This window comes from Haliotis cracherodii, unplaced genomic scaffold (assembly GCF_022045235.1).
Source record: "Haliotis cracherodii isolate W230 unplaced genomic scaffold, xgHalCrac1.p SCAF_10, whole genome shotgun sequence".
In the NCBI taxonomy this organism is placed as follows: Eukaryota; Metazoa; Mollusca; class Gastropoda; order Lepetellida; family Haliotidae; genus Haliotis; species Haliotis cracherodii.
In genome coordinates this window covers 56,587,421-56,613,982 of record NW_027266265.1, presented here as the reverse complement: position 1 = coordinate 56,613,982, position 26,562 = coordinate 56,587,421, and the positions used below count along the sequence as shown (strand labels likewise).

The following is a 26,562-nucleotide window of genomic DNA, read 5'->3' as shown; positions in this document are numbered from 1 at the left end:
AGTTCGGTTAATACATAAATACGCCTCTGTCACGCCATAGAGAATTAATTACAAGATGAGATCGACCCATCTGGCCAGCAGCTAATAACGATCTGGAATTGTTCCATGCAGCCAAACTAAGTGATGGTTCTGTGCAGGGAGAAAATGGCACAAGAGCGGATTAATCCTATTCCACATGCATGGTCCAGACATCTGTGTGCAATATAATCCACACTCCTAAATCCGTGAAGGGTTGTAGTAGTGTGGTTAAAGCGCTCCCTCTTCGTGAGTTCGATTCCCATTGTTTTGAGGCTATTTCTGGTGTCCCCCGCCGTAATATTGCTTGAGGCGGTACCCCATTCAAGGGTATCCTTTTTTCGAGGTATGTCCATTTCTTACACTTTCTCGAGATGGCAATGTATTAGAACGCAAACTATGTTGTGATCCCTCACAAATTTACAAACATATATTAATGCAGTACAACAAATCGGAGGTTAATGTACTTTGATGTTTCTAAAAATGAGGAAATGTGTTCTATTTGTCGTATCTGTTCTAATGGATACACCTTGTTACCACGCAAATAGGTGTCATGAGATTTATGAGTAGGTGGTATGTATCATCAGAGGAGTCGGTACTAATTTGTATTTCCCAATTTTTTCGGAAGCAAAGCTTTATCTGGAACTTGTGCTTTTACATATAGATGGTTGCTCTCATCTGATAATTTGAAACGAAGACCCGTGCGTATTTCTTGTCAACATTGGTCCCAGAACCTGGACTTTTCGTAAGGTTTAAAACATGTGTCTCTGGCATCGGGAGTTGTATAACAGAGAGGTTTTCAGTGTTTGGCCAGTGGTGTTTGTTAGGTTCTCGCTGGATAAAACCCAAATACATACTTTGTTATCTATTACATGACATGCTGGACAGCTGATATTGTAATCTAGAGACGTCTTCGGTGTTTGCCCTGTGGTGTTTTCAGTTCTTGGTAGATGTTCCTCCAGCATCAAACTGGCTTCATTAAAGAATTTACAAGAAATTCCGACCTCCCTTCTCAGTTTGGAGACAAATGTTCCCAGAAACATTAAATAACTAATGCAGCCTAAGTGTCGATTCAAATGTGGTTTGCAAATTGAACCTTGCTCATTATGTTTCCTCGTGCACAGATCAATGGCATGTTTAAATACATTATTCGTTTACCTTTTCGATAATATAAATGATTTGACATTTACACCTCGGAACAGTGTGTTTTGGATGGCTAAACAGTCTCCAACACTCATTGGCGATGACATGTTTTATTGTAAAGAATATAAATCAACCATCCTCTCCTGCAACATCAACCTCGGACAGCAAATGGTACCGGTTCATGTGCGGGCTCTGAATGTAGTATATACTATATACTGTTCAGCAACCCATTGCAGTAATTGCTTTTAACGATGAAGACAAAGAATAAAGATACATGACCTGTTTATTTGTTGTTTAACGCCGCACTCAGCAATATTCCAGCTCCATGGCGTTAAAAATCGAGTCTGGACCAGACAATCCAGTGAATGACATTACGTGGATACAACGACATGCATCAATCAAATCCGCGAACCTTGCCACGACATCCTCATTCGTCGCCTGCCATGGCATGCATGGGTTGCTGAAGACCAATGGTAACCAAGGTTTTCACGAGGTCGTGACCTACTGACATCAATATCCATTTATTTGGTCTAACTTGTATCAACTTTTTTCACAGACGCTCCTGTAAAGATTGTACTTGTACTGGCTGCTGAAACAGAGGATGATGGATGCAGTAAAACTGGCATAAATATATTCCGTTGGGGCCCGAGATAAATGAAGACCCCAGCACCGTTGTAAGTGACGACTATGATGAATCGGATGGTCAGGTTCCATGACTTGGGTTACCGCGTGTCATCCTACCCAACAGACTGGTGTGTCAGTCTCCATGACTTGGGTTACCGCGTGTCATCCTACCCAACAGACTGGTGTGTCAGTCTCCATGACTTGGGTTACCGCGTGTCATCCTACCCAACAGACTGGTGTGTCAGTCTTCATGACTTGGGTTATCGCGTGTCATCCTACTCAACAGACTGGTGTGTCAGTCTCCATGACTTGGGGTTACACACGCACATACACATACACATGCACAGACACATGCACACACACACATATACACATGCACACACATATACACAAACAGATGCACATGCACATGCTAATGCACATACACATACACATACACATACACATACACATGCACATGCACATGCACATATTCAGACACAGACACATACACACAAACATACACATACACATGCATATACACATACACATATACATACACACGCACATGCACATACACATACACAAACATACACATACACAGATACACATACACATACACATACACAAACACAAACACAAACACAAACACATACACATACACATACACACACACATACACATACACATACACATACCAGACACATACACACACACATACACATACACACACATACACACACATACACACGCACATACACATACACATACACATAAATACACACATACACATACACACACACATACTTACATAGACATACATCCACATACAGATGCAAATACACACGCACATACACATACACATGCACACACATACACATACATGCACACACATATACACAAACATGCACACACATATACACAAACAGATGCACATGCACATGCAAACACACATATTCAGACACAGACACATACACACAAACATACACATACACATGCATATACACATACACATATACATACACACGCACATACACATACACATACACATACACAAACATACACAGATACACATACACATACACATACACATACACATACACATACACAAACATACACAGATACACATACACATACACAAACATACACATACACAGATACACATACACATACACAAACACATACACATACACAAACATACACATACACAGATACACATACACATACACATACACATACACAAACACATACACATACACATACATACACACACACATACACATACACATACCAGACACATACACACACACATACACATACACACACATACACACACATACACACGCACATACATATACACATACACATAAATACACACATACACATACACACACACATACACACACATACTTACATAGACATACATCCACATACAGATGCAAATACACACGCACATACACATACACATGCACACACACATACACATACATGCACACACATATACACAAACATGCACACACATATACACAAACAGATGCACATGCACATGCAAACACACATATACATACACATACATATACACTTACACATGCATATATATATGCACATGCACATACACATACACATACACATACACACACACACATACACATTCACATACACATACACACGCACCCACACAAACATACACATGCACACACATATACACAAACAGATGCACATACAAATGCAAATACACATATACATACACTTACACATGCACATAGACATACACAAGCACATACACATGCACACACACATATACATACACATACACATACACTTACACATGCACATAGACATACACAAGCACATACACATGCACACACACATATACATACACATACACATACACTTACACATGCACATACACATACACATACACATACACACGCACATACACATGCACACACACATGCACATGCAAATACACATACACACGCACATACACACACACATACACACACACACACATTCACACACATATACAAACACATATACACACACAGATGCACATGCACATGCAAATACACATACACACACATACACATGCACACACACAAATACACATACATATGCACACACATATACACAAACAGATGCACATGCAAATACACATACACATACACATACACATGCACATACACATACACATGCACATACACATACACATGCACATACACATACCGTACACATGCACATACCACGGTTATTATGACAATCGCAAAAATACTCACGCCACTGGACACATGGTAATATTATTTATGCACAATACTTGAGTATAAATATCAATTCAAGGTATGGACTTTTAAGCAAGTATCCATCCTGAAACCTTTTTTTATTAACAAACAACTATATTATTATTATTATTAGTAGTAGTAGTAGTAGTAGTAGTAGTAGTAGTAGTAGTAGTAGTAGTAGTAGTAGTATGTACAGATAAAAAAAGCAGCAAAGAGGGTTTGGGTGATCCTGGCACAGTCAGGTTGGTTAGGCTCATCATCACCTCAGGGTCCTGGCCCCCTCTACACGCAGCCCAGACAGAGAATGGGACTTCACCTAGGAAGCGCTGCCTAGTCAAACACACCCAGAACTTTTCGGAGAATGTGAAGACTCCCCAACACGGCAGCCTTCTGCATTACCCAGATTATCAGAAGGACTGTATACCTCGTAGTCCATCTGGGTACTCTCCCAATGTCAGTCAACAGATTTGGAAGGCACCGAGAACAATGAGGAGTCAGACAACTTGGTACTTGGAATGCAAGCGTGACATTTCGAACGCGAGGTCTGCATATTCCAAAGAATATTATTATAATATAACATTATTATCATCATCATCATCATCATCATCATCATCATCATCATCATCATCATCATCATTATTATTATTATATAACACGTGCGCTGGATATGTGTTTCCACTACGATTAGGGGGGCCTGTATCTGGCAACCGCTCACAGCGATGTTGACATGTCGGCCGACGTTGTGCATAAGTTCGTCGCCACAGATTTCCCCAAGGAAACCACGTAAAAACTCAATTGTATGCACAGCGTAATGCTCTAAATACCAAACCATATATTGGACAGAATACAAGAAATCATGGTAAACAGATATGGAGGAAATTCAATTCAACTCTCGCTGCTGACAGATGTTCCTTGTGAGACTTATTCTTGGCAGATGCCTGCAGACATATTCGAGGGGATAACGATTTAATGTAGATTTTCATTTACTACACGTAACGTACATATATATCAAAGTAAAGTCGAACTTTTCTTAAAACAATATAAACTTCAATCCATGTAAAATATTGCATTGCTCAATGGCGTTTCTGTTAAATTCCCATGTACCCTGTGACACCTTGTCGCGGATTATATTTATACTAACTTGGACTTGTACGTACGTGACGTTTTCGTTAAACTTTGTTCTGACGTTACGGTAAAAGATAAATTCGTGTTAGGTTTATCCTCTGGGGAATATGGATTGATGTACCCTCTTGTTGTCCCTCGCTTGTCGTCTTATGGTGGGGTGGGGTGGGGTGGGGTGGGGTGGGGTAACATGGTCACACGGAGGGTACATGAAACCGCTGCCCCCTCCTTGTGTGACTGCCACACCCTCACTTGTCGTCTCATGGTGGGGGTCAACATGGTCACATGGACACTTTGGTCCAGCTTGATACCCCTCTTGTCTCAAACTACGAATATATATATATATATATATATATATATATATATATATATATATATATATATATATATATATCTGTGTGTGTGTGTGTGTGTGTGTGTGTGTGTGTGTGTGTGTGTGTGTGTGTGTGTGTGTGTGTGTGTGTGTGTGTGTGTGTGTGTGTGTGTGTGTGTGTGTTTCTCTTACTTATTGTGCACCTTGTGCGAGTATCGGGCTCTACTGGTAGAGCTTACCTTTTCGCGAACATCTGGACTTATTATCATTGATCCATTCATAAAGTTTTCACTGCAATTTTGTCTTTACGCCCAATGGAATCTGTTTCAGCAGATAATCTGGCGTTGGCATTTTATATTTAAATATTCATGTTCATTCTGTCGTTACCAGTATACAGAGAAATAAGATAGATCCTATCAGTTTCCTATACGAGTAACCCACAACTGCTTTACGCGGAATGGATCATTAATACTGATCTCCTTCTCTCGAACTAGTCATATGTCCATCTACAGTTCAACCGAGTATGCTTGTTCATCGACTTCTATGCGCAGTTTGTGAGTGACTGGTGCTACTGGTAGGGCAATAAATGCTTGCCATTTGATCACTGATTTTGCAGTGATTTTCATACAATTGTCCACGCTACTTTACCTTTTACACCCAATGGAACTGCTTCGTCGGATAACCGAGACTGGTTATTCTCTGGCGTTGACGTCTAATATTTACCAACATTTAGAGATACTTTATTATTTAAGCAACCCTATTAAATAAAAACCTTACCATATTCAAAAGAAATCTCTGCAAAAGCGAGTCGATTGTACGATTCCGACTACATCATCAACATGTGTGTATGAATCACTATCAAATAGTAATGATACTAGGTTATTGAGCCAGCAGACATTACACAAATGTATGGAGGTTAAAGTAGTTCCTGCTAGGTGGCTTCTTGCTGATTTGTTTCTTGATGCATAAGGACACGGGAACATGTAGTACACGTCAAGTTGGGATTGCATCGGACATCATTTTTGTCACTAACACGTCAAACGTAGAATGTCCTCAACATTTCTACCATAAAACCTATTGAAAACTTCACTGAGGTATTGAATGTTGTAACCTTGATCCAACAACTTCGTATGACGCTCTTTGAAACTCCTGGTAGAAAGTATGCTCAGTTGTACCTCACACGTTGTGAAAAGGCTGGAGCTGCAGGTCATTGCTTGACATAAAGGGAAAGTGGACCATTGGAAAGTTGAAATCAAACAGTGTTGCTGTCATACAGATCCAAATATGAAACAGATGAAGTGGTCTCATTTGTCTTCTATATTTCAGGTTGGTAAATCAGTGGAAGGGAATTGGCTATTCGATGGGTATTGAACGTTATCAGATCTTGGATATACCCGAAGCGTAAGTTAAACGTTTTGGCCAAAATACCTTGTTATGACTTTTCCAATTCGAGCACAAAAGATTTCGTATGCGTAAACAAGCAGATCAGCAGGGGATGTGATATGGCGGGGGGTGGCGGGGGGTGGCGGGGGGGGGGGGGGGGGGGGGGGGGGGGCAACAATGACATCAGGACGCATATAAATTCACAAACCTTAATTTACTTATGTACTTATAAGGATCGCATCTGATATCATTTCGTCACTGATGCTTCGAATTTGGAAATGTCCTTCACATATCTACCATAACAATTTCAAAACCTTCACTAAAGGCGTTGAATGGCGTTATCCTGATCAAACAAATGCAATACACCAGGAATGGGCTTCACACATTGTACCCATGTGACGCCACAATGCTACCACCACCACCATAATACTTAATAAACAATTTGAGCAACAAAAGAAGAATTGCTAAAGTATCTATCTTTAAATATCTAACATAAAACTTAACTTATGTAATATGTATGAAGTAATTATTTATCTAAACAACCCACGTTTCTATTGCAATTTGTCATGTACTTATCAATTATGCATTAACATTATATTGTCACCACCAGCTTGTAACATGGATATCATAGCAAAAGGTAAAAGTAAGGTTGTTGGATCAATAACCATAAAACTGCTATGTTTCTTACTGGGCTACTGATTACAGCACTTTATCTGCAAATGTTTATTATTAGGTCTTAAATCATGACAATCCCGTCTTAAATGTTGAGTAGAACCATTATGATATAAATATTAATATTAATAACACAAACCTTGTTCATGCTTATCTAGGGTTTCATTTGGAACCTGATATTGCTTCAATTAAATGATTACTGGTATATATAGCACATTAATGCACTAAGTAGAGGGGGTTGTGGAGAATGTCTACAAATCATTTGGGAGACCATCTATTTATAACATGTCGTGTGACATTTGGAGAAACGTCTACAGTATCCAATATCCCATGATGTACAATACCACAAACATATTAATAAGTCGTCAGAAATGATTTGTCATCCTTGTATACAGATAGAACAATCTTATACTCAGTGTAACAGCGAACCCGTCTCTTTTACCAAGTACACTACAGCCGTATATCAGTATTAGGTTCCATTCGACAGCACGGTACGAGATACGATACTTTAGATTCAGTTGGTAAATATATTTCGCAACCCGTCTTTTGTATTCAGCCAGCTGATGATAAATACAAAAGGGTGTGCAAGAATGGAACATTACGACCAAGTTAATCACCACGTATATTTACCCAGAGCGTCAATTGTGACTACACTAACCACATATAGACCTGTCAATGACCTACTCTAAATTCAAAGTGGCCATCTCGCGGTCAGTACGCTGGGTCTTGCCCTGTCGAAATTAGTCTGCGATAGTAACACCAGTCCAGCCCTCTCATTACATTTTGGCCAAGTTCAGGTCGGGGAGCAGCCTCTGTCGGCTCCTATAACTCACAGGCATATGAATGGAGCTGGGAGCTGCTCTGGACATATGGCCGCACGATGTCCCAAACCCATGCCTTTGATTAATGGGGTCTGGGTGCTGCTCTGGACATATGGCCGCACGATGTCCCAAACCCACGCCTTGGATTAATGGGGCTGGGTGCTGCTCCGGACGTATGGCCGCACGATGTCCCAAACCCACGCCTTGGATTAATGGGGCTGGGTGCTGCTCTGGACGTATGGCCGCACGATGTCCCAAACCCACGCCTTGGTTTAATATGGCTGGGCGTTAAACCTTTTACTGAGGGTCACTATCACTGATACATCCGTGACCTGTTTTGTACCGGTACATATGATACGGATAGGATTCTGATTCGAACCCACAATCACAGATTTCCGGAGTGCAGATGGGACGCAACTCTGCACAGCGAATTGCCACTCCTTTAACGATACGGCCACCCGTTTCCATGTTTTGGGTTATTTATATATTTTTATAGTAACTTATTAAAGTGACAAAGAGTCAACAACAACACTATCTCGGATAGAGAAGCTGATTGTAATAATTATTCTTATTCTGAATTAAGTTATACGATGATAGTTACAATGTTCCAGGAATATCACAGAGGAAGATTGCAATTTACCTGTATGGTGATTCGAAGCAGTGACTTCATCGTGAGAGCAATCACCACTGCTGGATGCCGTTAAACAAAACAACCTCAACGCTACGATTACCGTGAAATTATGGTAAAGTACGTTTGTTGTTTAACGCTGTAGTCTGCAATATTCCAGCTATATGAAGGCTGCCTGTAAATAATCGAGTCTGGACAATCTAGTGACTGACATCATAGACATCGACCGACGCTATTGGAATACGATGACATGCATCCACTATGTCAGCGAGCCGACCACCCGATCCCGTTATTTGCCTCTTACGATAAGCATAGTCCCCTTTTACGGCAAGCATGGGTTGATGAAGACCTATTCTACCCCGGATCTTCAGGGCTTGATAAAGTATGGGAGTTACGATCATACCTAGGCGCTAATATCCCTGTTTACAACGGCACGCTGGGCTACATACCCTGATGATGATGATAAGTATGATTATTATAGTGATGAACCGATGGTGTTGATACAGCTGCTGAAGGGGCGGCTGTTGGTACCCTACTGAGTATCCCTGCACGTCTGAGCTCTCATGGTTGCAATTACATCCATGACTATAGCGTGTATGCCATCATTTATTCGCCTTAGACATGCTATATTGACACTAGGAAGTAGAGAAGTGGATTCCTTTGAACAGCCCATAGTTCCACTGGCTGCCATTAAGAAAAATAACTAATGTCGACGGCCATCTCCTTTGCTCCACCTCTTCCAGGAAACCAATTCCAGGACTTACCAAACTACCTCAACAATAAATTACCGACTTTCTACGAGTCGGCAGGACATTAGACTGATCTTGAAGACTGAGGAGCATCACAGAGCGACGCGCACCACAACACATCCAGAGCAACCCCGCCACATTTACACAATATCGTCTTCATTTTGTTGTCCTCGTTGGCACATACAAACGTTAGTTCCTGATTTACGTCCAATGTTTGCAATCAAAGACCCGATTTCTTATCGGGTTAGGGCCCAGCTGGTTATTTAGATAGCGGAATCTACTGTGGGTGTCTTGAGAAACCAGCTCGTGTAATTGCTGGCTTGGCTGGAACCACATTCGGCGCAGTAATGACGGCAATCAATCTTGGGTATCTTTTAATGCTGATGATGTCTCAATGTCCTAGAGCAATTTGTTATGAGAAGAAATACATTACATGAAACGATCAAGGAAAGTTGTTTCCGACTTTTATTAGTACACTTATATTTTCCGCGTTTATGTCACTTCTTGAATGATGGCTGGCTACTAGCTCAAAATCAATCCTGGCTGAAAGTGTATGTGCGATATTTTGTAAAGGCACTTCTGTCAGTGAACCATCAATAACCCTAACATGGCGGGACAGTTATTGATAGTATTTATGTATATGATTGAAAAGGAAAACGCCGTGGCGATACAGACCTAGAACATGTCTCTAGAACCTCTGCTGGTCGGCTGAGGCGACTTAATGGACCGGGAGGTCAGGCCCGGTGACGTGGTTGATAGCGTGTCAGTGTACACCGACGGTGTGGATCGCTGCTCATAATATCAATCACTGGAAAACGTGTATAGATGTTTGTACAGGTGAGGTGACAGGTGAGGTGACAGGTGAGGTGACAGGCGAGGTAACAGGTGAAGGGACAGGTGAGGTGACAGGCGAGGTGACAAGTGAAGTGACAAGTGAAGTGACAGGCGAGGTGACAGGCGTTAACAGGTGAGGTGACAGGCGAGGTGACAATTGAGGTGACAGGTGAAGTGACAAGTGAAGTGACAGGTGAGGTGACAGGTGAAGTGACAAGTAAAGTGACAGGCGAGGTGACAGGCGAGGTGACAGGCGAGGTGACAGGTGAGATGACAGGCGAGGTGACAGGCGGAGTGACAGGCGAGGTGAAAGGCGAGGTGACAGGTGAGGTGACAAGTGAAGTGACAAGTGAAGTGACAGGCGAGGTGACATGTGAGGTGACAGGGGAGGTGAAAGGTGACGTGACAGGCGAGGTGAAAGGTGACGTGACAGGCGAGGTGATAGGTGAGGTGACAGGTTCCTGTGACAGGTGAGGTGACAGGCGAGGTGACAGGTTCACGTGACAGGCGAGGTGACAGGGGAGGTGACAGGTGAGGTGACAGGTGTGGTGACAGGGGAGGTGACAGGCGAGGTGACAGGGGAGGTGACAGGGGAGGTGACAGGTGAGATGACAGGTTCACGTGACAGGCGAGGTGACAGGCGAGGTGACAGGCGAGGTGACAGGCGAGGTGACAGGTGAGGTGACAGGTGAGGTGACAGGGGAGGTGACAGGCGAGGTGACAGGCGGAGTGACAGGCGAGGTGAAAGGCGAGGTGACAGGTGAGGTGACAAGTGAAGTGACAAGTGAAGTGACAGGCGAGGTGACATGTGAGGTGACAGGGGAGGTGAAAGGTGACGTGACAGGCGAGGTGATAGGTGAGGTGACAGGTTCCTGTGACAGGTGAGGTGACAGGCGAGGTGACAGGTTCCTGTGACAGGCGAGGTGACAGGTGAGGTGACAGGCGAGGTGACAGGCGAGGTGACAGGCGAGGTGACAGGCGGAGTGACAGGCGAGGTGAAAGGCGAGGTGACAGGTGAGGTGACAAGTGAAGTGACAAGTGAAGTGACAGGCGAGGTGACATGTGAGGTGACAGGGGAGGTGAAAGGTGACGTGACAGGCGAGGTGATAGGTGAGGTGACAGGTTCCTGTGACAGGTGAGGTGACAGGCGAGGTGACAGGTGAGGTGACAGGCGAGGTGACAGGTGAAGTGACAGGCGAGATGACAGGCGAGGTGACAGGTTCACGTGACAGGCGAGGTGATAGCCAAGGTGACAGGTGAGGTGACAGGCGAGATGACAGGTTCACGTGACAGGTGAGATGACAGGTGAGATGACAGGCGAGGTGACAGGCGAGGTGACAGGTGAGGTGACAGGCGAGATGACAGGTTCACGTGACAGGCGAGGTGACAGGGGAGGTGACAGGTGAGATGACAGGCGAGGTGACAGGTGAGGTGACAGGTGAGGTGACAGGGGAGGTGACAGGCGAGGTGACAGGGGAGGTGACAGGCGAGGTGACAGGCGAGGTGACAGGTGAGGTGACAGGCGAGATGACAGGTTCACGTGACAGGCGAGGTGACAGGGGAGGTGACAGGTGAGGTGACAGGCGAGGTGACAGGTGAAATGACAGGCGAGGTTACAGGCGAGGTTACAGGCGAGGTGACAGGTGAGGTGACAGGGGAAGTGACAGGTGAGGTGACAGGTGAGGTGACAGGCGAGGTGACAGGCGAGGTGACAGGTTCATGTGACAAGCGAGGTGACGGGGGGGGGGGGGGTGACAGGTGAGGTGACAGGTGAGGTGACAGGGGAAATTACAGGTGGGGCGACATGGTTAAACTTCAAGATTATTGCACTGATTTGGGAAGGTGCGTTCATAGGTGTGTGTGGCTGCTTGTACTAGTCCGGACCAATATCGGTTTTATAATGACCACTATGACGCCATGCCGAAGTTTAACATAGATACCCCACTCAGACACGGTACACTGAGTTTGAGCCGACCAGTCCTTGTTTTAGCCCTTTAATACGGAGCACCAGACTGTGTATTAACAAGTACCATCATTTAACGTGTTTTGTATGACCTGGTTAGGAGATCGAGAGACTGACATTCCACTCCCCAGGCAGCCGAACCCAGGTGGTTCCTTTTAACAGACATTAGTACAAAGCCAAACATGGCAACCTTGTTCACTACATTAACTCCATACACTGATGAAGGTTGCGCCATAAACCTCGTGCTGATATCAACGTTAAATAAGAAGAATAATCTATGCGCTTTTTTTCCTGTGGACAATTCTCAAATCACATCCCATCTCGGAATTCTGACTTCTAATGATGTGTTTCTTAGAATCGCTGGGCACCGTACGGGACATTTGTATACTTTCGTCAGCGGCGCATACCACTACATTCGCTTCTCTCTTCCGTGTTGTCTTATTTCGCTTCATATTTCCTTGTCCAATGTGTCACCTGAAACTATGTACATTATTACGTTGACGTTAGGCCTTGCTATGAGAGGCATTTCTTCTTTGAGGGGCATCTAGAAGTTGGAGTACTAAGAAAGGATAAGATATATGGATGAGCAACTTCTTTATTACAATTAGGAGCGACGTTTCGTTGTAGGTTCGAACACCGTTGTCAAGCGTAACTACATCCCATTTCTACTGTTCTGTATAAACACTGCCTCCTACCTGTATATATAATTGCCAAATGTACTCTATACATCACTTGCTTGATAACGGTGTTCGTACCTACACCGAAACATTGCTCTTAATTGTAATAAAGAAGTTGTACATACATATACTTATCCTTATTATGGAGAGATATATCTTTCGATTAATCAGTATTCATTGCATAAACTCCTACAAATCATGCAAGATTGCATTAACTAATTACGTTGCTACATCCTGTGGGTAATACCTCCATAGAGGTGTACAGATGTTACCTATAACGGAAGCTATGTGGTCGCAGTGGTCTCTATCTCATTTTAATGCTAAAAGATTGTTTTCATTACTGTCTTGCAAGGATCTTGTGACACAACATCAACTGGCTTTGTACATACATAATGCTTTTTTGTTACGAAGTGAATTGTTACCTTGACTTTGTATTTTATAAAATATGTTATGTAACTCCGTTGTATATGGGCCTGTGGCCTTTCATACAATAAAGAATTGAATTGAATTGGAAGCTATGTGGGAGGTTGTCTGGCTACAGGGGTCACCATGGAAACCAGCTACAAACCAACAGCTTTCTATTTCTAAGTTCAAACACATATTGATGTTTGCTATTAGTCTTTAGTTGACACTGTATGATGTCAAGTAAGACACAGAATATAATCTGAATCTAAGATTTTGAAATTTTTTCGATATACTATTAACTGTGTCAGAGATACATATATGAATACTTTTCATCGTGATATGATTTACAAGAACAAATTGTTTGTTTGTTTGTTTAACGCCGCAGTCAGCAATATTCCAGCTTTATCAAGGTGACCTGTCCTGTAAACAATCACGTCTAAGCTGGACAATCCAGTGATTGGTATCATAAGAAACGTCTCACGTCGTCAAGGCAGAATGCCTTTCAGTCACTTTAGGTGGCCTGTTACGACCAGCATAGTTTACTGGGGACCTATTTTACCCCGGAATCGCCACTAGGCACAAGGATGCATAAAACTGACACTGTAACACTTAATTAGAGTCAAGCGTTTGTACACACCCCAGTGAGTCCTGTTTCAGATGAGCGTGCACCGGAAAACAAATACCGACATATATCGGAAATATCCGTCCAAGCACTTGGAGGAACAGAAATTATGGAACCTATCACTGGTACTTAAAAAAACTGAGGGTGCAGGGCACCTTGTTTTCTCTGTCCGATCAGTGGTTGGCCGAATATTCGTCTCGCATTAAACCAACTTTCAAAAATAAACTTACATCTCTCAGAAGACAACTGGCTACAAGTGATTTTAATCAAATGTGACGTTTGTGTCACAGGTTAGTGATAAATGTACCTATCAGTTGAAGACGTCACGGTTCCCCGGTACAAGGATTCATTGATAAGACCAGACACCCAGACGCAACCGGGGCCAAGGAACATTCACGTGGGCGAGGAATCTATGGTTGCCATGTTCTGAGTAAAACACTAAAACCCTCGAAAGTCCTTATTTCCTGCTATTACTGTTCGGTAAATTGCAAGAAAAGCCCAATTATTATCAATTTGTTTTATCTGTAAATCGTCTATGGCGTATATTTAGAGTGTAAGTACTTGTTCTTTGCAGCGAGGGCACAACCTCGCTCTATGAGGTCTCAAGCTCTCAACTTGTCTGTGTAGATCTACATCCGTGACTCATTTATTAGGCCTCTATCGAATTGCATGTGCAAGCTTAAATCCTTTACTTTCTGCTGTCTGCACAAACACAAACTCCATCTCTTTAGTTTCAACATTAAGACTCTTCAGGCAGTCTACACAAACGTGAACCCTTCAGTATTAATGAGAGGATCAGACGACTGTCTGCCTACGACAGCCCCTTGTTCAGTGTACAAGGTACGTTAGATAGTTAACACAACCCGCACCATGTTGATCACGAGCACTCTTCTACACCCTATGTTAGACTGCTTGGGCGACACAGACGAATGCTTCTCGTATATACAGTACACTACGGTTATAACGAACTCAAAGGAACGTTATAAACGTAGTTTACTGTTTATATATAGGTTTAACCATCCTGGAAGGGGTTTATATAATAGGTCACTTTCAGGATGGTCAAACCTTACCATGTTGCTCCCTAACTTTGCAGTGAAACTCCCACATGCCGTCTTCAGGCGGGCCCCGTTATATGTACGGAATAAACTAATTAACTTGAGGTCCAAGAAGTCATCTACATTTTTCCACACAAGAGTAGTGTGGAGTAATATTACATGATAATACTATATATTACATCATGAAAGGTCATGTCGCCTTAAACAAGATACCGAAGTAATTGATGTCGTTTTAACAAACTTAAAGTTTCAACGCGCTTGACGAAATCTGAATGACAAATACCGTGAAGGACAAGAGGGAAGACTTCAATTTTCCAATGGTCAACTTTCCCTTTTTGTCAAGCAATGTTCCTACAGCTCCAGCTGTTGCATTTTGGTGTCTAAATTTCACAACTTCGGAGGTACATTCGAGCATGTTCGTCACGCCGAAGACCCGGGTTCGATTCCCCACCCGGGTACAATGTGTGAAGCCCATTTCTGGATTCCCCGCCGCGATATTGCTGGAATATTGCTAAAGCCATACTCACTAACTCACTCACTCTTTCTATGAAGATTTTAATTAGTGTGATTCGACTGTTACTAAAAAATTGTTTGATCAGGATAACGCCCTTCAATGCTTTTAGTAAAGGTTTCAAAGAATTTATTGTAGACATGTGAAGGACATTTTCAAATTCGAAGCTTCAATGACAAAAATGATGTCAGATACAATTCCCTATCTTACCTTATCACATGTTCCCATAGGTGTTTTGTTTAGTGAACACTTGACTTGACTTTGCACGTGTTTCTGACATGCGGTTGGGCAGATTAATCTCATCTTTACACCACCAGTGGCACAAGTGGCCTCGTAATCCTAGGCACCGCAATTCGTTGTGCAGAGTTGCTCCCTTGGGCAAGCCAGAAACCTATGATCTTGCGTTCGAATCCAGGTTAGCCCTGCTTATTTTTCTTGGTCTGTCACCACTGTACCCGTGCTCGTGGAATATGTAAGATTAAGTAGGATTATGTAGGAAGTAGGGTGTAGTATTGACTGGGGACGCGGGGTCGTTGTGCAGAATTGGATGATAGTTCTTCTGATCTTCTGGTCGTGGGGTTCATAAATCACTCACTCTTTCAAGTATACATGGGTTTCCCGTCATCATACAGGCAATAAAGGTAACTTGTATGTGGTAAGGTAACTTTTAATACGTTAATGAAATAAGGATAACAAGTCTTGCAGAAAAAGTCTTGTCTTAGTTTCATGATATTTTTTAATTAAAATGGACTTCATTTGTTTGATATAAAGATGATATTAACGTATTTATTTCCATAAAGTGTAGGGATTGGCAAACAAGAAAATTTTGCTTGTCTGAATGCCTCTCCCAAACATGATGCATACACACATTACAATGTATTGAAAAAGACAGGAGAAAAAACATACATTGTATAATTGACATTAAAGATAAGTATTGTTCTGTAAGTGTTTAATTACTGGATTATCTTTCATAACTACAGTTATGTTATTATTTACATCCAGGACAACAACATCGCAGTATCATATAGCAAAGCCAACATCTCAGACAAAATCTCTTAATCGACAAGAAGATAGAATAAAACTGTGCACTGAATCCAAAATTTTAAGATTTGTTACAGTCGTCTAGTGTGAATTACCATTTAGAACTCAATTTAAATCGTAGCCTTTTACGAAATAATACATATTTTGCCTTTATGTACTGTTTAAGGGACACTTAAGAAAGAAATGAAGTGCATCTTCCGTATGATAGCCGCAACAACATCTCGGGCTGTCGGATACAAATCTGGCAAATTTGTCGGCGTTAAGATCGCTGAGACGGGAGTATATATATAACCTGACAGAATCTTGATTCATAATTTACATCAAAGTATATACCATTCTTATCATTGCTTTTTATTAAACTTTTAAGTCTTCCTAAGCTACTGGCATTGGTATATTCACTAGGTAGTGAGTTCCAAATATAAACTGTAACTGGAATAAATGAATTGGCATAATTATTTGTTTTACACTTTATGTTTTGCAGCTGTGAGCAGTTGAATGAGACAGTGAATGATTGGACTGACGTTCTTAACTAGGCTATCAATGTGATCGTTCCACATACAATCTTCTTGGAGAGTAAGTCCGAGATGTTTATGAGAATGAACTTCCTGAACTGTAGTGTTACTCATTTTCAAACCTGGTTTTACATAAGGAAGAATCTTCCGGGAAAATTGGATAGATACTGTTTTATTATGGTTGAAATCAACTTGCCAGTTTTCTGCCCGAGGATATTCTACTTAGATCGATGTTCAGACAATGTGCTGCTGTATTCGGATCATTTACCACGACATATAGAGATGTGTCATCGGCAAACAATATAATATTTAAAAAATACTATCAATATCGTTTGTAATGTCGTTTATGAAAATTAGAAACAGTAGCGGTCCTAAAACTGACCCTTGTGGAACTCCGGCCATAACTGGTGGTAAGCCTGAATTATAGCCATTGATAACAACCCGTTGACATCTACGTTTTAGGTAGCTTTCAAACCATCTCAATAATTTCAATAATTTGAGTTTATGAAGACTGCTCTGATGTCTTTGCCTTTATCCAATTCTCTAGCAATAAAATCGTATTAGAAAGTCAGCTGGTTTGCGGTAGAATCTATTGGCATGAAACCTAATTGAAGATTTGTAAGAACATTTTTATCTCTTAAGTAATTAAAAGTATATTTGAAAACGCATTTTTCGAATATTTTAGCCACACAACACGTGAGAGCTATAGGTCTATACTTACTTCATTCATTAATATTACCTTTCTTGTAAATAGGTACTGCGGAAGCTTCTTTCCTACTTACCGGAAAAGTAGGGATACATTAAACAACTTAGCCAGTGGATATGATATCGCTGAAGCACTTAATTTCAATAATCTATTGCCGATACCGTCGGGCCCTGTTGCTTTAGTTACATCAACAGACAGGAGAACATCATGCACTTCCTTTGTTGTTGGAATGATAGTAGAGACCGATCCTTCAGTTTTAATTTTATTAGGATATTTAACAGATGCCTGGTCAGAGAAATAATTGTTCATCACATTTGCAATATCTCTTGTATCATCATATAGTAAATCGTTGTATTTAATGGGAGGACATTTTGTATTACTGGTGCCCCTTAAACAATTTTTCAGTAGCCGCCACCATACCTTTTCACCGTACGCATCATTAATCTTACTATCAATCTTGAGTACATATTTTCTCTTAGCAGTGCGAACATAGGAGATAACACGGTTTCTTATTTGACGAAAATTAGCCCAGTCAGATTCTAAGTTACGCTTTTTAGGAACATTATGAGTTCTGTTACGTTTCGTGATCAGTCGACGTATCTCACTAGTGACCCATAGTGGATCATTAGGTCTAATTGTTACACATTTATTAGGAATATGATTAGTACATACGTCAATAATTGTCCGGGTAAAACATTCTGCCATAACGACAACATTTCTGGAAGATAACAAATGATCCCACTTTGTCTCAGTTAAGCTAACAATAATTTCTTCAATATCAGCCATGTTGTAATTGTAGATTTTTCTATTAAAATTTGCATTGCTAGGTATGTTTTCCTTGATTTTTACGAATATAGGACAATGATCACTGCAGATAGGATCAAATACCCCCGAACCCAACACACTGTCTGCATTAGTTACAAACAGTAAATCAATCTGGAGTTCTGGAGGTAGGTGTCATCCTGGTGGGCTCAGTTATACTTTGGGTCGACCCATATATTGCTTGTAAGTGATCTGTTTTATTCTTACTTTCTCTATGAATATCTAGATTAAAGTCCCCAGCTATAATAGTTGGTATATTCAAATCTATTGCATTACATATTGACTGATCTATCAACTCCAAGTAATCCTCGCTTTTATCTGCCCTACAGAATGTCCTTACTACGTATTTACTGGTCTTGCATCTTACCTTACCCATAATGCTTCGAGTCCATTAACGGTCAGATGATCCACGTTTTTAACATATAAATTGTTCTTTATATATATAGCTACACCCCCGCCTCGACTTCGTCCATCTTTTCTGTTTGACAATCGGAAGCTTGGAATTGAAATATCAACAGTAGGTATGCCGTCATATATGCAGGCAGCCAACTTTCGGTTAAGCAAATAATAGCGTATGAATGAAATTCAGTGCAGAGTAGATCTACTTTGTCCTTTAATCTCCTTACATTTAGATGAACAATCTTTAAATAACTATATTACCATATATAAAGATTGACGATTTGACTTCATAGCTTCTTATAGACGATAGATACAGTGACCACGTACTAAAATAATTAAATTTGATGCTTTACCAAGTCAACGGAGTGCTCTGTTGGCGACGTTCATTTGACACCGAGACATTTTACAACAGCCGCCATGACATTTTACCCTAAACACTTGCGGGGCACCTCCACCAAACATGAGTGGAGGGATTGTGTGCAGTGCAGACGCTGGCTAATTCAAAATCGCTTCTCTTGTTAGAGTGTTTGTGGTATAGGTGTCGCAAACATTGACTTCATGTCTGGAACCATTGCCCAGGTGGCTAGTAACATCGTCAGTGACTGCTGCACAATCCAAGTCTGAAAACAGAAAGTCTCACATGACCTGACGTAAATGTCAACTTGATGCTTTGAGTGACAAGAAAGGTTTTGTTTTGGAAACACATGCAATTATGTTATGTGTGGCCACTGTTAAATTCCCATATAGCCTTACCAATAATGTCAATATTGATATTCTAATTTTATTAGCTTTATTCTTTTTCTAGTCCCGAAAACTGACAATCAAGTAATTTTTTATGTGGTTTTTTTTCGGTTTTTCGTAGACAACTTTAAATGATCTGGATGACATCATCATGACGTATTATTATGTGTGGGTTTATAATTTTTAAACCTCAAAGTTGCCTTGATAGAGCAGGGCATGCTTACCCTTTTCGCGAACACCTGGTGTCATCACGGATTTTCAGTGATCCATTCATATGATTTTCACCGCTATTTTACCTTTTACACCCTATGGAATCTGTTTCGTCAGATAATCAAGACCGTTTGATATTATGATTACGGAAATGTTGTTTTCTTTGGGTTTTTTGCTTATATGAATATTTAGTCTGACAATCAACATTTTCAACGTGACTTTGTGTTATACCATTAACATAAAAATCATTATTGCTAAGATTGGATCGAGACTGTTATTAAATACGTTGTGCCTTCGGCCGACTGAACTACACGTGTTGTGTTTCATTGTGTTACATGGATCGCCGTATTTCCTTCTCTGCTTTACGAACAATCCACAACATGGTGCGTCGTAACCCGTTTTATATTATTTTGGCCATCGGTTTAACACATTCTCGACATAATGACCACCTCAGTGCCGTGTTTTATTATGTGACTCGACATGCCATCTCAGACATATACAAACCGCCTATAGAGTATACTTGTTGAACATGTCTTCCCACGAATACTCAGCGATTCATTGTCTTGTAAATTGCACACATTCTATACCTAGGAAATCCATTTCAGTTTATGTATGGAACAATGGTGTGTTTCTGCGTGCCATAACATCCGGCCACTTCTGTAGCAACATACAAAACATAGTAATTGTTTCCTTTCTTCAAATCTTGCTGAGAAGTTGTTTGATCAAGGCTTAAACAGCCAAAGCTACGGAAAGACACGTAGAGGACGTTCTCATATTTGGACGCATCGGTGTAATTCCCTATTTTGACTTGTACCGTATATTCCCATGTTTTTAGGTGAACATTTGACTTGCCCATGAATGTGTTTGTGACGGGTGCCACGGGTAGGGCAGGATATGCTCACCTTTTCTGGAACATCTGGTATCATCCCTATTTGAAAGTGATTCATAAACACATGTTCATGAAATAGTCGGAATCATACAATCGACACTGCTATTAAACAGGCTTTTCCTATGAATATGGTAAGTGTTTGACGATTTATTGATACAATACCGCTATGTGGAAACACACAATTCCCATGGCCCCGAGGATTCGTCTTGAATAATCTTGCATTAATAAGTACAGACATAAACAATCCCCGTTGTTTCGACGGGCACAGAAACGACAGACATCATGTTTCTCCATCTGTTGACGTTTCTATTCCACAAGCCAGGAAGAGACGTTATGAAATACTTTTATTTAAATTGGACTGTCACATTTATAATTCGAATATCAGAAAAAACTGACATTTTACCTGTTTTTTTGTGGCATGAGAACACTATCGTGCGATATATTTAGCATAAGAACACTGTTGCGTGATGGCCTCAAACTTAGATTTACAGTTAAAACCTTATTTAGCCTGCAGGTGAACTGTGCGGCTGAAGGAGGATTGACACGACAGATATTAATAGACCTGGTACATTTCGTCCTACCGGTTTGGCCGAATAATCGATTATTAGAAAGCAAAGACGCTTTGACAGAGCCTAATGTAACGTAGAAACATGCACCTCGCCAATGTCGTGCCGACAAATTGGTGACGTTGTCGGAAACACCGAGGACACGAGTGCTGCTTCTTCAGGCGACCTTCTGGAGGCGGCTCGACTCATTTAGAGTGGGACTTGCACAGTTGTTGATGGCTATTGTCATAATGGTTATCATCCAGGGTTGTACAGCCGGGTACCGGTGCTTACAGGCGAATGAGTTTTCTTGTGTCAATCTAGGAGACGTTCGTGCCTTATAGTGAATACTCAGATAATTAGCAAAGGAAGTAATAGTAATTTGGTTATACACGCCCGCATTACTTGTAGCAGTAGTTTATGTGACCACAACAGGCGAGGAGTAATTAGTAATAAAAGCAGCGGTTGTAGTGGTAGTTGTAGTGGTGAAAGAAGTTGTACTTGAAGAAGCAGTAGTAGTTGTAGTAGTAGTAGTAGTAGCATAAGCAGTAGTAGTAGCAGCAGTAAGAGTTGCAGCAGTAGTAGCAGGAGCAGTAGTAGTAGCAGCAGTTGTAGTAGCAGTAGTAACAGCAGTAGTAGCAGCAGCAGTAGTAGCAGCAGTTGTAGTAGTAGTAGTAGTAGTAGCAGCAACAGTAGTAGTAGCAGCAGTTCTAGTAATGGCTTCTGCCGTAGTTTATGCAGTAGTTTATGTGACCACAACAGGCGAGGAGTAATTAGTAATAAAAGCAGCGGTTGTAGTGGTAGTTGTAGTGGTGAAAGAAGTTGTACTTGAAGAAGCAGTAGTAGTTGTAGTCGTAGTAGCATAAGCAGCAGTAGTAGCAGCAGTAAGAGTTGCAGCAGTAGCAGCAGCAGCAGTAGTAGTAGCAGCAGTTGTAGTAGCAGCAATAGTAGTAGCAGCAGCAGTAGTAGCAGCAGTAGTAGCAGCAGTAGTAGTAGCAGCAGTAGTAGTAGCAGCAGTAGTAGTAGCAGTAGTAGCAGCAGCAGTTGTAGTAATGTCTTCTGCCGCTAAGAAACAAAATTGTTTCTAACAGTCTAGAAAAGTATTTTTTGTTTGTTTCTCTAACGGTAATGTTGTCATGTTGATGTTGTTCGATTGCCTTTCTAGAAGTGAGTGAATAAGAAAACACAGCTTCATGACTAACAACTTCGTTAACAATATATGAACAAATATTCATATAGAACAATAGATGTGTGATATGCATATGGAACAATAGATCTGTAATATTCATAACACAACAATAGGGTTGTAATATTCATATAGAACAAGAGATTTGTGATATTCATATGGAACAATGGATCTGTAATATTCATAACACAACAATAGGGTTGTAATATTCATATAGAATAAGAGATCTGTGATATTCATAAGGAACAATGGATCTGTAATATTCATAACACAACAATAGGGTTGTAATATTCATATAGAACAAGAGATATGTGATATTCATAAGGAACAATGGATCTGTAATATCCATAACACAACAATAGGGTTGTAATATTCATATAGAACAAGAGATCTGTGATATTCGTATGGAACAATGGATCTGTAATATTCATAACACAACAATAGGGTTGTAATATTCATATAGAACAAGAGATCTGTGATATTCATATATAACAAGAGAGGACATTAGCTATGACATACGCATGTGGGACAATAGGGCTGTACTTAGCAGGTCGGCACATGCTGTCTTGCGTGTGAAGCTAGTTCACCTCCAATGCACTCACTTCCAAACAGGTGTAAATACAAATAGTCAACACCACGGTTTCCTTTTTTGGGGGCGTAAAAGGCACAATTTATTGGGGTGAAAATAACGTTTCGATGTAGATTCTTACATCGTTAACAATATGTGAACAAATATTCACATAGAACAATAGATGTGTAATATTGAAATAGAACAATAGATCTGTAATATTCATTTAGAACAGGAGATCTGTCATATTCATATAGAACAATAGTTCTGTAATATTCATATAGAACAGGAGATCTGTAATATTCATATATAACAATTGATATGTAATATTGAACAAGAGATTTGCATTATGCATATAGAACAAGAGATATGTAATATCTATATCGCACTGTAATATTCTAATAGAACAATAGATCAGTAAAATTCATATCGCACAATAGATCTGTAATATTCATATAGGACAGGAGGTCTGCAATATTCATTTAGTACAATAGATCTATGATATTCATATAGAACCCGAGATTTGTAATATTCATATAGCACAAGAGATCTGTGTTATTCGTATGGAACAATAAATGTGTTAAAAACAATAGAAGCAAAACTTGATTCTTAAACCTGACGACATGTCGATTCCTGTTTTGTACTTGCTTCTTAAGCCCGATAAATATCCGTACAGAGAGTCCAGCAAATGTACCACTAAGTATTTGTCTCAAAGATTAACCATAATCTTTAATGCAGTCAAGGAAGAACTTTCCTTATATTCACAGACCGTATTTAAGACATGTGGAATTAATACCATGTGGATTCTTAAAGACTCAAAGGATTTGCCTGAATATTTGCAATCTCAGAAAAGAGCCAAGGTAAAAAAATGACTTTTTCATGTTTGTCTGTTTTTTATTCAACGCCTGACAAATATTCAAGCTATATGACGGCACATCAATGACCTAGATCCAATTCTATATTTGTATTTGTACCGTATGTTTCATTGTTGTTTTCAGGTAAGCAATTGACTAGACTGTGTCTGTGTTTATGACAGGTACCACCGTATAGTGCAAGAAACGCTCACCTGGTATACTCTTATTTGATAGTGATTCATAAACATATTCTCATGATACAGTCGGAATCGTATTATCGACTCTGCTTGGATTATAATTATGGAAATGTTTTTGTCGCTTTGTATTGATGAACATACGCCTATGTTGAAACACTCAAACCGCAGAACCACACACAAATAGATTTGTCACTCTACCCCACGTTACATAAGAACAACTGGATAATATATCCAGTATGATTCCAAGTAACCACATATAACATATTCTAATGCGTTTAACAACAACAGAATCTGTTTAATGCAGCCTTCATATCGATAGGTGTGAAGGAATCTGTCAATATGGTTTGGGAACAGTAATTAAGGAGACACTTCATACAAATGTCAACGTCAACCAAACACGTGCCCTGTCTGGCAATATCTCGACAAGATTTCTAGACCTTGTTATCAAGTTAGAAAGAGTCAGGCAGTGACCGCTGTGGTCGTAGAAGTGGACAGCGGCCTTGTCCATCTTTCTCTTGAACAACGACCTTGTCGATCAGACAAGATTTGGTCAATGAATTGATCCAGTCACATCCAGAATACGGTCACCTAACATGATCTCAGCTCAATGGTAGATAGAGTGGTCATCCGATGCCATTTTATTATTAGCGTGGACGTTAATGATTCTATTACCATCTTTCATGTTAAGTCTGACAGTTCTCATTAAGCCTGAAGCAAAACCGTCTTCGAGGGCGTCCATTTTGGACGGCCAACAGAATAACACGTCACCCTTACGGATCCCTTCGCAATAAAACAAACGACAATCTCGCTCTATGAATGAACTCATTACAAAGATGAAATCCTTGGAACCTGAAAAGTTGAGTGATGAGGACTAAAAACGAGACTTCAAACAGCATTTTTATTGAATCGGTTTAATTTCATCTCGACGTGTCTTATTTCATATTCATCTTTGTACAGCTTTGTCGGTAGTCGTGTTTACTGTCAACTTTAGCCATCGTTTTCGTATAAGGGTAAATACACTTGTCTCTGTTGTTCTATTGCAAAGGTTATTTTATAATTAAGATTTTAATCAAGATTTTAAATTCTTCATTGTTTTTTCTTTCAGGATCAAAGTGATGTATTTTGCAACTGCAGTAGCAACGTTGGGTTGTATGGGTTGCTGTGTATTAGTGTATATTGCCGACGAAACGTGTAACGTAAACACATGACTGTAAAACTGTTGATTACAAATCTGTATTTTCTTTACAATTTTGAAATGTTGTCTAGGTAAGGTGAAATGGGGTTTAACGTCGCTTTTAAGATTATTGCACTTACATAGCAACGTGCATGTGTGTGCTTGTACTAGTCCGGATTAATGTCAATTTTATAGTGCTACCCTACTGTGATACCATGCCGCAGTTGAACACAAATATTCCCACCCTGCCACAGTGTTCTGAATCCGAGCCGACCTGTCCTTGTTTTAGCCCCTTAATGCCGAGCGCAAGACAGGGTAACATAAAGTAACGTCTGTTGGTATGACGCGGCCGGGGATCGAACCCCGGACCTTCCCCTCTCGCGGCGGACGTGTGCGTATCCTGCCCCACCGGTGGCACCCGTCACAAACACATGCAAAGGCAGGTCAATTGTTCTGAAAGAACACGAGAACTTATTGTACATGTCAAAATAGAGAATTGCATCGAACATCATTTTTGTCCCTGATACGTCAAATATGGAAATGTCCTCCATGTCTACCATAAAAGGTTTTGAAAGCTTAACTGAGGCCTTGAATGTTAAACCTTGACCAAACAACTTCTGTGACGCTCTTTGAAATCTTGGTAGAAAGAGCATGCTCGATTGTATCTAAAAGTTATGAAATGTAAACGCCATAGGCTGGAAGTTTAGAATATTGCTCGACATAAAGGACAAGTGGACTATTGGAAAGTCCCTCTTGTCATACAGTCTTGTGGAACGTGTTTTGTCACTCTGCAATCTTTATACATATAGGTCTAAATATGAAACCGATGAGGCGGTCCGACTGGTCTCCTTTATGTTCAGGTGGGTAAATCAATGGGAGGAAATTGGCTATTCGATGGTTATTGAACAACATCAGATCACAGA

The 26,562-nt window shown here is 40.7% G+C and overlaps 1 protein-coding gene across 1 annotated transcript in view; it reads left to right on the top strand.

The window, feature by feature from the left end:
• LOC139453915 (putative per-hexamer repeat protein 5) overlaps positions 1–12,137 on the top strand; it is a 121,535-nt gene extending 109,398 nt beyond the window's left edge. The window contains exons 3-6 of the mRNA XM_071235359.1: positions 10,686–11,007; positions 11,191–11,418; positions 11,481–11,672; positions 11,941–12,137. Of these exons, the coding sequence (XP_071091460.1) occupies positions 10,686–11,007; positions 11,191–11,418; positions 11,481–11,672; positions 11,941–12,137 (939 nt within the window). The remainder of the gene's footprint in view (positions 1–10,685; positions 11,008–11,190; positions 11,419–11,480; positions 11,673–11,940) is intronic.
• Positions 12,138–26,562: the final 14,425 nt, after the last annotated feature.